At 39.4% G+C, this 15,911-nt stretch overlaps 2 protein-coding genes across 2 annotated transcripts; one reads left to right on the plus strand and one right to left on the minus strand.

Annotated features, from left to right (window-relative positions):
- Window positions 1-1,688: 1,688 nt before the first annotated feature.
- lmf2a (lipase maturation factor 2a) lies at window positions 1,689-9,454 on the plus strand. Its single transcript, XM_042410718.1, has 14 exons — window positions 1,689-2,107; window positions 3,267-3,520; window positions 3,616-3,644; window positions 3,906-4,099; window positions 4,319-4,497; window positions 4,726-4,864; window positions 5,222-5,350; window positions 5,427-5,532; window positions 5,627-5,723; window positions 5,836-6,018; window positions 6,127-6,295; window positions 7,564-7,675; window positions 8,173-8,281; window positions 8,458-9,454. The coding sequence occupies exons 1-14, from the start codon at window positions 2,014-2,016 to the stop codon at window positions 8,902-8,904; spliced, it is 2,241 nt and encodes a 746-aa protein (XP_042266652.1). The 5' UTR covers window positions 1,689-2,013; the 3' UTR covers window positions 8,905-9,454.
- A 249-nt stretch (window positions 9,455-9,703) lies between these two features.
- Window positions 9,704-13,361, minus strand: miox (myo-inositol oxygenase). The gene is made up of 11 exons (XM_042412238.1): window positions 13,299-13,361; window positions 13,103-13,207; window positions 12,932-13,012; window positions 12,118-12,198; window positions 11,293-11,455; window positions 11,117-11,184; window positions 10,774-10,883; window positions 10,446-10,513; window positions 10,267-10,316; window positions 9,999-10,111; window positions 9,704-9,918 (listed from the first exon to the last, which is right to left on the minus strand). The coding sequence occupies exons 2-11, from the start codon at window positions 13,118-13,120 to the stop codon at window positions 9,810-9,812; spliced, it is 861 nt and encodes a 286-aa protein (XP_042268172.1). The 5' UTR covers window positions 13,121-13,207; window positions 13,299-13,361; the 3' UTR covers window positions 9,704-9,809.
- Between the last annotated feature and the right edge of the window lie 2,550 nt (window positions 13,362-15,911).

Below are 15,911 nucleotides of genomic sequence, written 5' to 3' on the forward strand. Positions count from 1 at the left end.
AACAGCCCAAATCTGTGATGCCATTTTGTTATAATTATCTAATAGTTAAAAATGTCTAAATTTGTTTTGTGTATAAATTAGATTTTGTATTGCTTTTGTTGATAATCTTCATTTTAACTTTCACAGTATTGCTCACAAGCACAGATAATCAAATTTCTTTAAAGTGTCAAATAATGAAGTCGCAGTTTAGTCTTGTTTTTATTTCCACGAGGGACATGACAAGTTACATGCATCTCTAACAAACAGGCCGAGATTACATGCATATATGCACATATTTTTGTAGGGTGAGGATTTTCATTTAATAACAGGCATTACTGAGCAGTCCAATGACAATGAATAAATCTATAAGAAATTTTTTTATTGTTTTACCTTGAAGTGGTAAAATTAAATAGCATAATTTCTATGCCTGGTATTCACTCACATCTAGAGTGGGCAAATGTCAAGTGAGTATAAATGGAACAGACATATATATTGAGACAACTCAAAATATATATATATATATATATATATATATATATATATATATATATATATATTGAGATAGTTTTGACTGAATTAAACCTTCGGTTGTGTTTATTGATGCAACTGTTGCTTCACTTGCAGCTTTAGGGTCAGTTTCTATTATAGGTTCTTGCTGTCAGTGTCAAATTTCACATCTCTTTGTAAAGCTTCATCTCTGTTGTTTGCCATGTATGGTCTGAATTTTAATCCTGCTACTGATCTATACACCTGACATTCATGTCCAATGCTGGAAAGAAAAAAAAACATCTCTGATGTAGGTTCCACTTAAAAAATAAAGGTTGTAAATGTTCTCTAAAATCATATTTTTGTAGCATAAAATGTATGAAACCTACTGCTCGTTTTGCCTGTGCAATTAACTCCTGATGTTTTGACTCACTGTGTCAGAGAATTAGTGGTACTCTAACCTGTTTCTGTAATGAGCAGTTTGTGATCAGTTTCCGATATTTGTGTCTAAAACTTGAATGTACATACTTAGATGCATTTGCTTTCTGACTAGCAGCATGCAGACCCACTTTTTATTGCCATGAATCTGTATGCTTGTCTGATAAGTCTTGCACAATAAACTCAGTCAAACAAGAGGCTTCTGTTTGTCATCCTGAATCAAAACTGAACACCCACACTTATTAATAAGCAAGAATAAAACAAATGTATACTCTATAAGCCCATTGCTACTGAGAAGGGCTGCAACTAATTAATATGCCTTTAATATCTACAATTAATCGATCATTTTCTTTGCTAAGATATATTTTCTCTAAAAATATTCTCCCATAAGTATTTCAGCCAGAAATCTAAAGAAATTAAATTTATTAAGTCATGCTTTTTTCCCGAATATTGAGTGATTGGTTGTCAAAATTGTTAAATTAATTTTCTTTCGATGGATTAATCGACTTTACGGAGTGCCAGTACTTTGCTAATGTAAATTTTGTAATTTACAGTTTTATAGAGTAATATAAGGAGCAGTGTTAACAGATAAAGTGTACAACTTGTGGTGGGTAATTAATTTATATTATGTCACATATATTTTGATGGTTCATTTTTAATAAAACGACAATTTCAACAGTTTTGTTTGTAAACTAGGCTGAATTTTCAGTTGACAGGGCGCGCGTTTAATGTCGTGATGCGTCACCTAGCAACATTAAAAACCTAAAAAGATAACCCATAAACAACTGTCGTAAAATATTAGCCTAAGTAATTTCATAAATGTCGACTAAAATTGACTATTTTCATCGTTTAACACACATTGGTTTTTCGGGAGCGACGAAACTTACAAAAAACAAGTAAACACTGCACACAATTTTATCCCAGGCACCTTGAATGCAGCATAAAATTCACGCGAACTGCAGCGACATCTTGCGGCCTTTCGGATGATTTTAACCGCTCGTCGCTACGTGTCGTCGTTCCCGTTAATCCCGCTGTTTAGCCACAGGAACAGGCAGCGGCAAGTCAGCAGTGAAGGCAGCGCCCGTTCCGCCCTAGCAGTTTAGCTCAGACATGGGAGAAATCATCCTTCCACGGCGCATGTTCCTCTGGAGCATGGCGGTCATCTATTTGATTGCTTTTGTTTCCCTCTATGTGCAGATACCAGGTGAGACATAACTTATTGGTATAAATGCGTGTGTGTTGTGTTAGCCTGTTAGCTGGGAACTTGGTTTCCTGAGTTCCTCCGCTTTTCATGCTGTCATGGCCAAGAAGCGCCTGGAAGTTTCTGTGGGCTTCGGTCAAAAAGCTTTCCTCCGCATGTACAGCCTGCACCGGGCTAACTTTACAAGCTAAGGGCTGCGGAGAGAGAACCAGCTTGTTGTGAAGACGCACACATGAGAGTAATGTTTTGTACTACAGCACCCACAAATCCCTGTTTCAACAGTGGCGTAGGCTTTTTTTTCCCAGCAGAAGTCTGGAAGTCATGGCCTTTGTGTCAAAGGAAATGCATATTTCTTTGGTGCCAAAATAATTTCCCAGTGCAACCCTCAGTTCCTTTCAAGCCTTGCCAGAAATGTATTTTTAAATAGATGATCACATTTGGAATCGGTAATTACCAGTGAATCAGATTTTCAGAGTAGATTCAATTAAATATGAATACAGAAACTAGATCATATCAAAGCATATTTTGTCTCTGTTGTACACTTTGAAATGCATTTTGATATCTACAGTATGCCCAGTATTCTTCTTTGCATGAGGCTGCAAATTCAAATGCTACTCTATGGCCTTTGCAGTGTACTTATCTCAATCCACCTGGACACCTGTGGCAGATTTTGGACTGATGTGTTCTCCACCACCATCATCAAAACATTAAATGAGGGAGTATAATTTGGAAGAATGGCTTTCATCCCTCCAGTAGTGTCCCAGAGACATCTGCCGTGCAGCATTGAAGCTGTTCTGACACCTTGAGACTTGATAACACCATATGTTGTAGAGCTGCAACATTTAATTGATTAGTTTTCAACTATTCTGATAACCGATTAATCTTTTTGAGACATTGTTTGAGAAAAAAAATGTCCAAATTCTCTGATTCCATTTTCTTAGATGTGCATTTATTCTTGTTTTTTTAGTCTTCTACAATAGTAAACTGAATATCTTTGGATAGTGGACAAAACAAGACATTTGAAGACATTTTCCAGCATTTTATGGACTAAAGAACTCATCAATTAATCGAGAAAATAATTGACAAATTAATTGATAATGAAAATAATCGTTAGTCGCAGCCCTAATATGTTGTTGCTTCCCATGCTTGTGTCTATTTCCAGGGCTCTATGGTAATGAGGGGCTGTTGCCTGCACGTCGGCAGCTGCGATATGGCGGTAAGTCTCTGATGGAACAGCTGCAGTCTTCTCCCACCCTGCTGTGGTTTGGACCTCGGCTCGGCCTAGACACACACACCGCCATGGAGCTTCTGTGCCTCTTAGGGGCGGCGCTGAGCCTGGCCGCCACGTTGATGGAGGCTCTACGAGACAGCGTGGTGTTTTTCTGCCTCTGGGCCATGTACCTGTCAATGTACCAGGTGAGGATACAGTAGCAGGCTGTAGCATGTTTTCTCTTACAGGTTGCTGTCATTGCTCTCATGATGTTTCTTTGCTTTTTGCTTTTCTGTGGCAGGTGGGCCAGGTCTTCCTCTACTTCCAGTGGTGAGTTTTAATTTGCAGATCTTTGTACTTAAATGTCTGTAATTAACATACCACTGCTGTAAACAGCAGCTAGTTGAGGGAACCCAAGTCCTTGGCAGTATGATGATATGATGATGTTTGTATCATCATAGCCATGTTTGTCTCTGCTGCTTTGCAACAACATCAATCTTAACAACCAGAATGTCCTCAGTCCTCTCTTTCTTTCTTTTGCTTGCCCTCTCTACTGTTTCTCATTACACTTACGACTTTAAAACCATCCAGGGACAACCTGCTTCTAGAGACGGGATTCCTCTGTATCCTTGTTGCTCCGCTGACATTAATCAGGGGGTCCCGGAGGGTCAGAGAACATGATGGTGTGACCTTCTGGCTGATGCGCTGGCTGCTCTTCAGGCTCATGTTTGCCTCTGGAGTGGTGAAACTCACATCACGCTGTCCCACTTGGTGGGGTCTTACAGGTATGTGTCTCTATGTTTGGAGGAGTGAAGCTTTTTTTTTTTGTCTCATTTATTATGTCTTTACACTACAAGACGTACTGTGACACAAAGATTAAATCAGTTTTTCAGGAGCCATGCAAAATGCTTTCATGACAACTCAGCCACAAATGTTAATGCTCAAACTGTTCTGTATGTGTCTTTCTGTCTGTGAACTAAGTCTTTGTACACTGTGTTAAACAGCTCTGACATATCACTATGAGACTCAGTGCATCCCCACCCCACTGGCCTGGTTTGCCCACCAGTTGCCAGTTTGGTGGCAGAAGCTGAGTGTGATGGCAGCCTTCATCATTGAGATCGCTGTACCCCTGCTTTTCTTCAGCCCATTGCGCAGGCTCCGACTCGGAGCTTTTTACTTGCAGGTGGATATAAATTTACATGCTTGTTTTGAGTTAAATTTAATTAATAATTTAAATTTTCAAAGTTTGTTTTCTTTCTATACTTTGCAGAGTTACTTCTAAATATACCCACAAACTGTCTCCTAAATCTACAATTAACAAGGGTTTGCATGTTAAGTGTTCTTTCATCAAACGGCTGCTTCTTTGTGCACCTGGCAAAATTACAGGTTGATTTTCTTTTTCGTTGTATAGGTGCTGCTCCAAGTGCTCATCATTTTATCTGGCAACTACAACTTCTTCAACCTGCTGACATTAGCCCTCTGTCTGTCTCTGCTGGACGACCAGCACGTACACTTCTGGCTGCGCAAGACAGACAAGACCAACAACCATGGTAGGATGAACATAAACACTGTATACATACGCAGAGTTTCCAAGCTAATTTCGAAAATGTATAAAAATAGGGGGGAAATGAATCTCACAATTCCCTGGTCATTTGGGATTTGTATTTAATAGTCCAGATACTGTACACATTTGTCCATTCAGTTTCCACAACTGTGGAACCAGCCAGTTTTGGATTTTTTTGTAATAGTGCTGCTCACTAGTCATCAGCATACATTAGCATATTAAACACCCACCAAATGCATATAAACCCTGCTTACAGAGGGCTTGAATATGGGCCTGCATTGTTTATGTTTACTTACCAGAGCATCTTCCTCTCTCTCTCTCTCTCTCTGTGTGTTCTGATCAGACTCCAAGCTGTGGTCGTGGTTGTCTTACCTGCTGGAGTTGGCAGTCTGGTCCCTCCTGATCTTTGGAACAATCGTATGCTTCGACCTGCAGCTGGATACCAAAAAGAATGCTGTCTCCTCCAGGACAGGTATGTGTGTATTTCATGTATGTAAACAAGTGAGTTTGCGTTTTGGAGTTTTTCATTCACGTTTTCGTCCTTCCAGCGTTCACATACCATCAGTTTAACCATTTTCTGAAGGCTGTCACCATCCCCTCTGTCTGGGTCGGGGTCCTGTCTCTCACGTGGGAGATAGTCAAAGCCATGTTCAGGTAGGACTCTCCTCTTGTGGGTTGGTGGGTGCTTGATTATGTGGTCTGTCGCAGCAGAAGTACAACAATAAAATGTGTAATGTGCCTTTTCTAGGTATGCATGTGTCTCTGGCTTCCTGAAGAGGTTTTGGGGAACCATCCAGTGGAGTCTGTTTGCTGCTGCCACCGTCGCCATGTTCACCATCAGTCTGGTGAGTGCTGATGGAGATGTAGTAATGGTGGAATTTCATATCACAAAGCTGGCAATCTTTTCTCATTTCCACTCTGACTCTAAATTATATTTATAATGTTATTCTTTTCCAGGTGCCGTTCACCTATGTAGAGTATGACTCTCATGCTAGGTTGTGGCCAGGAGTGCGTAGGGCCTATGAGCTGGTGGATCGCTACCAGCTGGTCAACTCATACGGCCTGTTCAGAAGGATGACCGGCGTCGGTGGGCGGCCTGAGGTTGTCATCGAGGGAAGTAACGATGGAGTCAAGTGGACGGTGAGAGGAAAAACTCATCGTGGTTGATGGCGTTCAAGCTGACTGTTCTGCTACACCCTAGAAAGTAATTCACACCAGTTCATATCATGTTTCCTTTTTTTCTTGTAGGAAATTGAGTTTATGTATAAGCCAGGCAACCTGAGCGCGCCTCTTCCTGTGGTGACACCTCACCAGCCCAGGTTGGACTGGCAAATGTGGTTTGCTGCCCTCGGGGCTCATACGCAGGCTCCATGGTTCACCAGCCTGATGTACAGACTGCTGCAGGGCAAGACAGATGGTACGCAGCGCTGCAGTTGATTTGCTTGCTGACACTCTTTTATCTGCTTTAAGGATAATGAAGCACTGAATCAACAAAAAAAGAAAAGAAAATGATGATGTATTCCTTTATGGATTAAAGTTTCCAACCATGCTGCACATATGGCCACATCCAAATCAGTAATATCATAGCAAATGTTATGTCATCATATTGACAAGGCTTCCTGTGACATCACTAAATAGGTGATCAGAAGTGAATCTCTTAAGGTATCTGCAGGTCTAAAAAAGCACTGAATTCAGTTTCCACAAAAAAAATAAAAAGTCTATAGTAGGCAGTAAAGTCTTAAGGGATAATTCTGGTTTGTTTCAACCTGACATATTTCCCAGGTTGTTTATAAACCAAAATTATCCTTTAAATTTAGTTAACAAAAGTCTGAAATATTTTCTCTTTCCTGCTGTAGACAGCGACATTACTTATAAATTATTTTTGTAAGTGTTTGCAGGCTGCAGGGAGACGTTCTACTTCTATAAACTAAAAGTGAGACTGGTGTGACAGTGTATTGTGAGCAGGAAGCTATTTTAATCCTTTTTTGTGACATTTCAGTCAGACCTGTAGCAAACCTGTCACTACTGCTAGCTACTAGCCAAGAAGCTCATCCACTCATAATGGACAAGTGTCAATTTAAGATAAATCTCAAATGAATTATTTTGTAATCGGTTAATCTATCTGTCAGTTTTCTGCCACTTATCTGGATCCAGGTGACATTAATTGATTAATTCTATCACTAGGAACTATTGTTATACACAGTTTTCCGTCCATTCTTTGAACAATATGACCATGAAAAAGGTATTAAATTGCATTTATGTGCTATTAAAAAGGTCTATAGATTCTTACATTTAATTTGGTGAACCCTGCAGAAACCCTGATCCAGCTCTGGGTCATCGTGTCAGTCAAGATCAATCTAAATGGCTTTTAGAGAATTTTAACTTCATGCGTAGAATTTGGCACCCCCAGTGATATCATCAAAAAAGAGACTATGGCAGGCAGCGCTGCATGCAATACCATGATGTCTTTACTTTGAGTGATGAAAATATGATAAAGCCAAGTACAGTGCAGAAGCTCAGACAACCAGATATTGATTTATAGTCTCTTTGACAGGGTGTCAGAGTGAGACACAGCTCCGTAACAGGGCCAGAGGTGCATCATGCTTGAAAGTTTCAACCCATAGAGCACTTTTCTTATTGTTAATAGAAAGAACAAACTGAACTTTTGGTTTTTATGTTCTGCAGTGATAGAGCTGATCCAGACGGATGTTACTCAGTATCCGTTCCACCAGCAGCCGCCTACCTACCTCCGAGCCCACCGCTACAGATACTGGTTTACTGAACCAAAGGCTGACGGGTCAGTGCTCTCTCACACTTCCTCTGCTTCTGCTTCAGTGTGTTTACAAATACTGAAGAAATGTGATCATTCCTGGCTTTCAGAAGTAACCTGTGTGAGCTTAAAGCTATGAACTCTCAACACCACTGCCGTAATGAGAAGCTACTAAAACATATTTGAAATATTTCTCACATTTTCAAAAGTTTTGTCATTATTTTAAAACCATTTAATCAAATTTAGGTCAAGTATTTTATAGTTCCTAGGCCCTCAAAACATTGTCAAAAAAACTGATTTACTACTTTTTGTATTATGTTATTGGCGCACAGGGTTTGACTGTATTTTACTTAATTGCACATTGCAAATTTCTTGCTTGTCTTTTCTGTTTAGCTTGTTCAAACTCAAGAAGCATTTTATATCTCAGTTGGACAGCCTTTATAAATAATATTACACGCACACAAACAACAGGATATTTACTGCTTGGCCTTTTTTTTTATTTTTTATTTTTTTTTATTGGGCAGATCATACCCTGAGCGATGGTGGAGGAGGGTCTATGATGAGGAATTTTATCCCACAGTGCACCTGGGCAACACGTTCCTAGACAGCATGCTCAACCAGTACGGACTCAAGGTAAATATATCTTAAAATTATATATAAATTATAAAATTCTTTCTATATCACCCTTCTTCATAAAGCTTCCATTAGAAACTGTGGAAAACAAGGGATGACGGATGTAAGGAAATGTCAGTTTACAGGCTTTAATTCACTGACTCCAGTATTGATTGATCTGTGTTCACTATTTGTAGGATAAATCGCCTCCACGTCGTCCACCCAACACCACCGTTGCCCGGGCGATGAGGTGGATGCGCTCTCAGATCAAGGGTGTTCCCTCTGAAGTATTAATCTGGACCCTCATTGCCTGCAGTGCCACCCTCTGTCTGCTAAAGGGACTACGAAGCAAACACACAGAACCAAAAGCACATAACGCCTCTGTGACTGTGAACAATCACACAGAAACTGTACCTGACGGCACTTCAGACCATCTTGGGAAGTCAGATGAACATCAGGCAGCGGAGGAAGAGGAGGGGGAGCAGGGAGAGGACAGTGAGGATGAGGCAGAGGAAGGCGAGGGAGAAGAGAAAGGCAATGTCACTGATGATGAAGAGGATGAGACTCGAGAGGAGGAGGAAGAGATGGATGACGAGGAAGAAGAGAGAGAGAAAGACGTCAACCCGCGGAAGAGAAGGTTTTAAGATGCAGGTCGTCTTTTATCACCATCTGCCTTCATAAAACATAAGAAAAAATGACCAAAGAAGTTGTTCTTTGTATATTTGTATTTCCTGATGAGATGATTATGGAAAAAAGGTTTATTTGCTGTCTCATCTTACTGCAGTACATTGCTCATATACCAGTCGACTTTATCAGATACTGATCACTTAATCACTTTAAGTGATCACTTAATCACTGTAAGTGATCAGTCACAGTTTGAAATCAGCAGATCTTACCAGGTTTGGACAAATATTAAAACCACCCTTGTTGGTTGATTTCTTTATGTTTAATCAAAGTGAAATCTTGTCAACAGAGTATGAACATGTATTTTTTTGTGTTTCAGAATTTTCTTCTATGGTGTTCCTGTTACTTTTTCTATGCGGGTTGTATGGCTGTAGTTGCACTTGTGTGGGTGTGGATGCACTTGTAAACTGTAAACGCAGGTGTTTGTGTTTTGCTTAATGTATTTTATATTTTGTTCCTGTGGTTGTTGGCCTCTGCTGTATGTACAGAACTAAAAAAAACTGCACTTTTCCTTTTTTTTCACAAGTGTCTTTATATTTCTGTCTGTAAATGAAACAACACACAAAACAATGTAGTACTTTAAAAATGTTTTTTAATAACATAATACAATAAAATTTTCTGTCAATGAGTAATTATGAGTAATATGAGTATAATTTTAAGAACCTGAATTGTTAGTTTACACAAGATCAGATATAACATTACTCTAGTTATATTCTGAGTAGTTAGAAACTTGATATAAAAATATTTGATGATAAGTAATATGCGTACAGAAGGTACTAAGTGCAGTTATAGTATTATATATGTGATCAACTCTATCAGGTTATTCCTTGATAACATTTCATTGCTGTGTGGCATGTTGTCTGATTCACCACTTCAGTATTCCAGGACAGTACTTGTCGATCAGAGACTGGTAGTACGGCTTCAGCTTTTCAACGTCGGGCAGATCGGGGGTCTTTGTGTACAGGTCAAATTTGCTGTGGAGAGGACAGAAGGTTCAGCGTCAGGACAAAGTGACGAGTAGGACAATGTGCACATTAGAGAGAGAAATGCTCACTTGAACTCTCGGACCCAGGGCAGCATATTCAGGTCTTTGTCATTGCACAGGTGCATGTAGTCTCCATGGGAGTGCCAGGGGTAAAAGGAATGGAAGCGGATCATGCACAACCCCTGAAGAATAGGGATAATGAGTCTGTAACCACTGTAAGTCTTCACTTACACATGACCAGTCAAGGCCACATAACTTTCTCTTCCATTGTGTGTCAACTGTGAAATAATTTGCCCAAACATAAATTAACAGTAATTTAATGTTAAAATGTACTCACTTCCTCTGGGATGGAGCAGTCGTTGAACTTCAGAACTCTGTAGAGATACTCTTAAGACAAAAATGCAGGAAAGTAAATTCAGTATCGCAGATTAACAGTCACTTCAATAACTACACATTTTCTTGTTTAAGAGTCAGTGTTTAATGGTGAATGTGTTTGAATGTGATGACATCTCTTACCGTCATGGCCCCAGGACATGAGGACATTGTCGAGCCCACAGTTTGGTTTATAGATCCCATGTTCAGTACTAAGAGAAAAAAAAAATCACTTTATAATGAGACAAACTCCTTTATCAAACAAATAATCTATGTATAAAGTGCTGTAGATGATTATAGTAATGAAATACATGAGTTTAGTACAGCAGAGTACCTGTGATGGCATTGCATATAAATACAATATATATATATCATATATTATGTGCATTATTGATAGAATTCACTTTTTAAAGTAATCAATCGATCAACCCTTCGTTCACAGGCCTTGATGATGTAACATGAGAGTACCTACTTGTAGCTCGGGTTTTTGTCATCTGGGTTTTCCAGGAAGGTTTTGTCCCTGAACACAATGGAGTTTTGAAACTTGCAGCCCACAGGGAAGGTGTCCCCCACTACAGCCCACTACATAGTACACAGACACATTAAATACAAATGATCTGAAATAAAATAAAATCATGAATGAATATTTAAGAGAAGACAAAATGAGACCAATGTTATAAACATCAGTTTTAAAAAAAGCTAGTCGGAAAAATGAGACATTTAAGGCGGGATATTGAACTTAAACTCATCAGTGAGTTCAGGCACCATGATGGAGCTGTAGTGGCAGCTACTGTTGCGTCTTAACTTTCTCATACCTGGGGTTCATCCCAAAGAGCCATGATTTTCCCAACATCATGGATCAGACCCACCAACTGGAACCAGTCTGCGGAGGAACAGTGAATACAAGACATTTACCAGACTTTGCATGTGCTTGTGTGCTTGTGTGTGTGTGTGTTGCTGTTGTGTTTCTTTCTCCCTCTCTGTATGGTACCTTTGTCTGGGTGCTCTTTACGGATGCCCTCAGCAGTCTGGAAGGCATGGAACGAATTGGGGAAGTCCACATCAGGATCAGACTCATCCACCAGCTGATCTAGAGACATGATAGCGTCCATCATCCCCATCTGAGTGTGGTTGCAACTGGTCCATTCAGAATGCTGCAGGAGGATGAGAGTCAGATCATTATTAGGAAGGTATTCTTTCTCAAACATCCTTAGAAATATATTTGGTGAGAAAGTGCCTGAACAACTCTGAAAAAAAGTAAATCTAGTAGAAAAGGATTTTCAGTGTTAAATTTGAAAAACAACTTTTTGTATTATCCAGATATGATCCATCTGTTTTATATTAACACATCCAGTGAAATAAAAGCGATACTAATTCACCAGTCATCACTCATATTCTGAATGTTATCATACTGAAAGGAGTCCTCTTTCAATATTAAAATCATTCTCCAATATCCCTCAAAAGTCTGAGAACAGCTGAGTGGGTGATTTCTGCTGGAATACCTCCAGGTCACGTGTATAAAACAGGAAAGTGTTCCTGCGTAACCTTTAGTAGAGGTGAAAATGAGGTTAATCAAACAGTGTTTAGTTCAGACTGAACATCCACTGGCTCCTTGCCCTCTGGCTTTCATGTCTGGGGACTTGATGAGATTTGTTTGCTCAGTCTGAAAGGTTCATTGTGGTGCAAAACAAAAGTTCAGAAAAGATCAAGAGAATTCAAAGTCAGTGTGCAAGAGCACATTCTGTGTAAGAATGTATTGTGGTCAGAGTTTTTTGACTTTCTGCACAGCTGCAGTTTTTGCTCTTGTTTTACTCACCTTTTGCTTCACAAAGTCCAGCGTCTGGTTGGTGTGCATCAGTTTGTACGTGTTGAACACACGGTCAACTAGACTTCCACTCTGAAACACACATATATATACAACATGCACCAACACAATTACAGCACCCTAGTTGTTTAAAATAAAGACAAGGTGTAACACCACATGAAATCTTTGCAGAAATTAAATTCAGAAATGCATTTTTGCACAAGTTGAAGCTTTGTTGCACTTCTAACACCCAGTCAGTAATGCAGCCTTCTGTGATTTCTGCATTACTTTCAAAACTTACTGAGACTCAGCAATTTAATTAAAAATTACATGAAAAGTTTGTATGTTGCAGTACACAGTATAGCAGTTCCATAGATCAGAGGAGGTTAATTAGTGCATACAGAGGAAGGTTTAAGACACTGAACTTCTTGAAAACATAGCATCTCAGAAGGTCTATGTATGATGAAGATGTATTATTATAATCAGTTTGACTAAGACATCAATAATCAATCAGGGCAAAGATGCAGAGCTGCCTGTTTAAATCATCAGACTGTATGTAAAGAAAATCTCTATATACATTCTGGAGAAGTCGAAAAACTCACAAAATTCACAAAGTGATGTCAAATAGTTAACAGTTATGTTATTATTATTAACATTTCTAAATTAGATTTTTTACATATGTGGCAAATAGTATTTCTGCATCAATGTTAAGCTCCCATAATTCTAATAACAGTGTGTTTGTCACCTCTGAATTTGCCCTTCTGGCCATAAATTAATGCAGCATTAAATAAGAGTCATAAGCTGAAGAGAGGCTTTGAATGCTCACCTCAAAGTTTCTGTAGTCCTCCTTCTCTTTGGCTTCATTCTTCTCCAGGTTCGGCCGATATGCCAGAGATGGGTCTGGACCCTGCATTTAAAATAACAGACAATAAAGAATACATTTTCAGGTTTTACATATAGTAGATACTTTCAAAAGAATAAGTAGAAAGGCACATACAAAGCTGATGAGCTTCATGGTTTGTGGATGAAGTCTTTGCAGCTGCAGTGTTGTGATACGTTGATCCTCTGAGACTGAGCATCCGTCTCCCTGCCGGTATATATCCTGTTGGTTTAAACGATAATGCTTACGACCTGCACTGCAAGCCTACATGAAGTGTACTCCAATGTCCAGTCACACTTTAACCAAACTTCACCTAATGGGGTACCCTGTGTTGAACTTTGGCCTTTGTACATGTGAGTTTGTGTGTGTGTGCAGGTGTCCATCCCAGGAGGAGTTTTTTCAATAATCAGCAGGTTACATGTTTGGAGCGATGTAGAATGACTCAGTAGTTCTTTGTTCCTCAGTTTAGTTCTTTATTTTTAACCATATAGACTTTGTATTATTACTGAGAAATGGCATTATTTTATTTAAAAACCATCAGACCTGTCAGTATATACATATATCACCTATCACCTACACTAACAATTATACAAAATAAATCAAGCAAATAAAATAAAACCAAATAAAAGATACCTGCTTTCAGGAGTGTTTTTTTATTTCTGGGTATTGACCCCATAACAGGATCTGAATGATGTTTTCTCATGATCAAATATCCTAAAATGCCTTGGTTCGTTGTGTCAGACACACACACACACACACACACACACACACACACACACACACACACACACACACACACACACACACACAAACACACACACACACACACACACACAGACATCTGTATTGCTAGGGATTGGTTATGAATGATTAGGAAAAAATTTCTTCTGTTTGTTGAACCAGAGGTAAAGTTGAAAAAGTGTTCAAACAAACCTCAGTTGATGACCCAGTGTTGCCTGTCTGTCACAGACACCAGACACCCTGTGTGATTTCAGTCCCAGCAGACAGCCAGTTGTCCATCTCACCGCTTTGGACTGAATATGTGAATGAGAGGAAATTCTTCATATTATTCAGCTTTGATTGAGAGGAAAAGATGCACACTACATGTTTATGTGATGTGACCTTTTGTGGATTGTTGTCAGATTTGACATAAATTTATGTCAAAAGGAGGCTTACTACTCCTGCTTCCTTCTCAGAAAGGTCAGTGACTGGATACACACACACGTAGACACACACGTAGACACACACAGCATCAAATACCTGAATAGGTCAAGCGTTTTGCATCATTTTACTGTTTGTTTGTCCCTGTGGAAAGTGTTGTCAAGTCACAACAGAGGTTATCTCAGAGCACTCACATGGAGCAGGTCTAGACTGTACTCTTTATTTTACAGAGACCCAACGATTCCCCCATGAGCAAGAATTTGGCAACAGTGGGAAGAAAAAACTCCCATTTAACAGGAAGAAACCTTGAACAGATTCAGGCCCTAGGTAGGCAGCCGTCTGCCGGCCATTGACTGGTAGGGTTGAGAGAGAGGGGGGGAGAGGGATATACAGAGAAGCACATAACAACAATAATAATAATAATAAAAATGTTTGTTAGTACATTTGCAGCTGCATTATGGACCAGCTGGAATGTCTTTAGAGACATGTTGAGACAGCCTGATAATAAGGAATTGCAATAATCCAGCCTAGAAGTAACAAAGATAACTCTCAGAGTCCTTACGGTGGTGCTGGAGGCCAGGGTAATGCCATCTAGAGTAGCTATATCATTATATAATGTGTTTCTAAGGTGTTTAGGGCCAAGCACAATAACTTCAGTTTTGTCTGTGTTTAGTTGCAGAAAATTGCAGGTCATCCAGGTCTTTATGTCCTTAAGGCATGCTTGGAGTTTAGTTAAATGATTGGTTTCATCTGGCTTCATTGATAAATATAATTGAGTGTCATCTGCATAACAATGAAAATTTATGGAGTGTTTCCGAATAATATTACCTAAAGGAAGCATGGTGAATAGTATTGGTCCAAGCATAGAACCTTGTGGATCTCCGTGTCTAACTTCTGCGTGCATGGAGGATTCATCGTTAACATGTACAAACTGAAATCGATCTGATAAATAGGACTTAAACCAGCTTAATGCAGTTCCTTTAATGCCAATTAAATGTTCCAGTGTCTGTAATAGGATGTGATGGTCAATGGTGTCAAATGCGGCACTAAGATCTAACAAGACAAGTACAGAGAGGAGTCCTTGGTCTGATGCAATTAGGAGGTCATTTGTAACTTTCACCAGTGCTGTCTCTGTGCTATAATGCACCCTAAATCCTGAGTGAAAATCCTCGAAATAAACTAGTGTTACGTAGAAAGTCACAAAACTGATTGGCGACTGCTTTCTCAAGGATGTTAGAGAGAAAGGGAAGGTTAGATACAGGTCAATAGTTGGCTAGAACACCTGACAACAGGAACGCATTCAGCCCCGACAAAATTTAGCAATGTGGTGCATTGTTGTAGTACTCAAACATTGCAACTGTGGCAACTGAGAAGGCCACTCTCTGCATTCTTTCCGAAGAATTTTTGGAGTCTGATGAGATCGGTTTAAATATCTATTTAATACTGCAAAATACACTTGATGTTATGGTCACTGCCCTTGCCATCCAGAATAGCAGAGAACATCCCAATTGAGTGAAGGGGTATGCGGAAAACTCTGGTTCCTAATTATAGTGATCCAACATTTGCCTCGCATTTCAAGGCAAACATTTCAGGTGAAGGATAATCCACCTTAATTATTTTACTATGATTATTAGGCCTATCATTATTGCTGATCACTGTTGTCGTGATATGATATTGTAATATTTACCATTATATATTTAGAGGAGTAGAGTGGAGTAGAAAGATTTATGAAAGTGTCACTCCACAATGGTACATACATTAGCAA

The sequence above is a fragment of the Thunnus maccoyii genome, chromosome 5, assembly GCF_910596095.1.
Source record: "Thunnus maccoyii chromosome 5, fThuMac1.1, whole genome shotgun sequence".
Lineage (NCBI taxonomy): Eukaryota > Metazoa > Chordata > Actinopteri > Scombriformes > Scombridae > Thunnus > Thunnus maccoyii.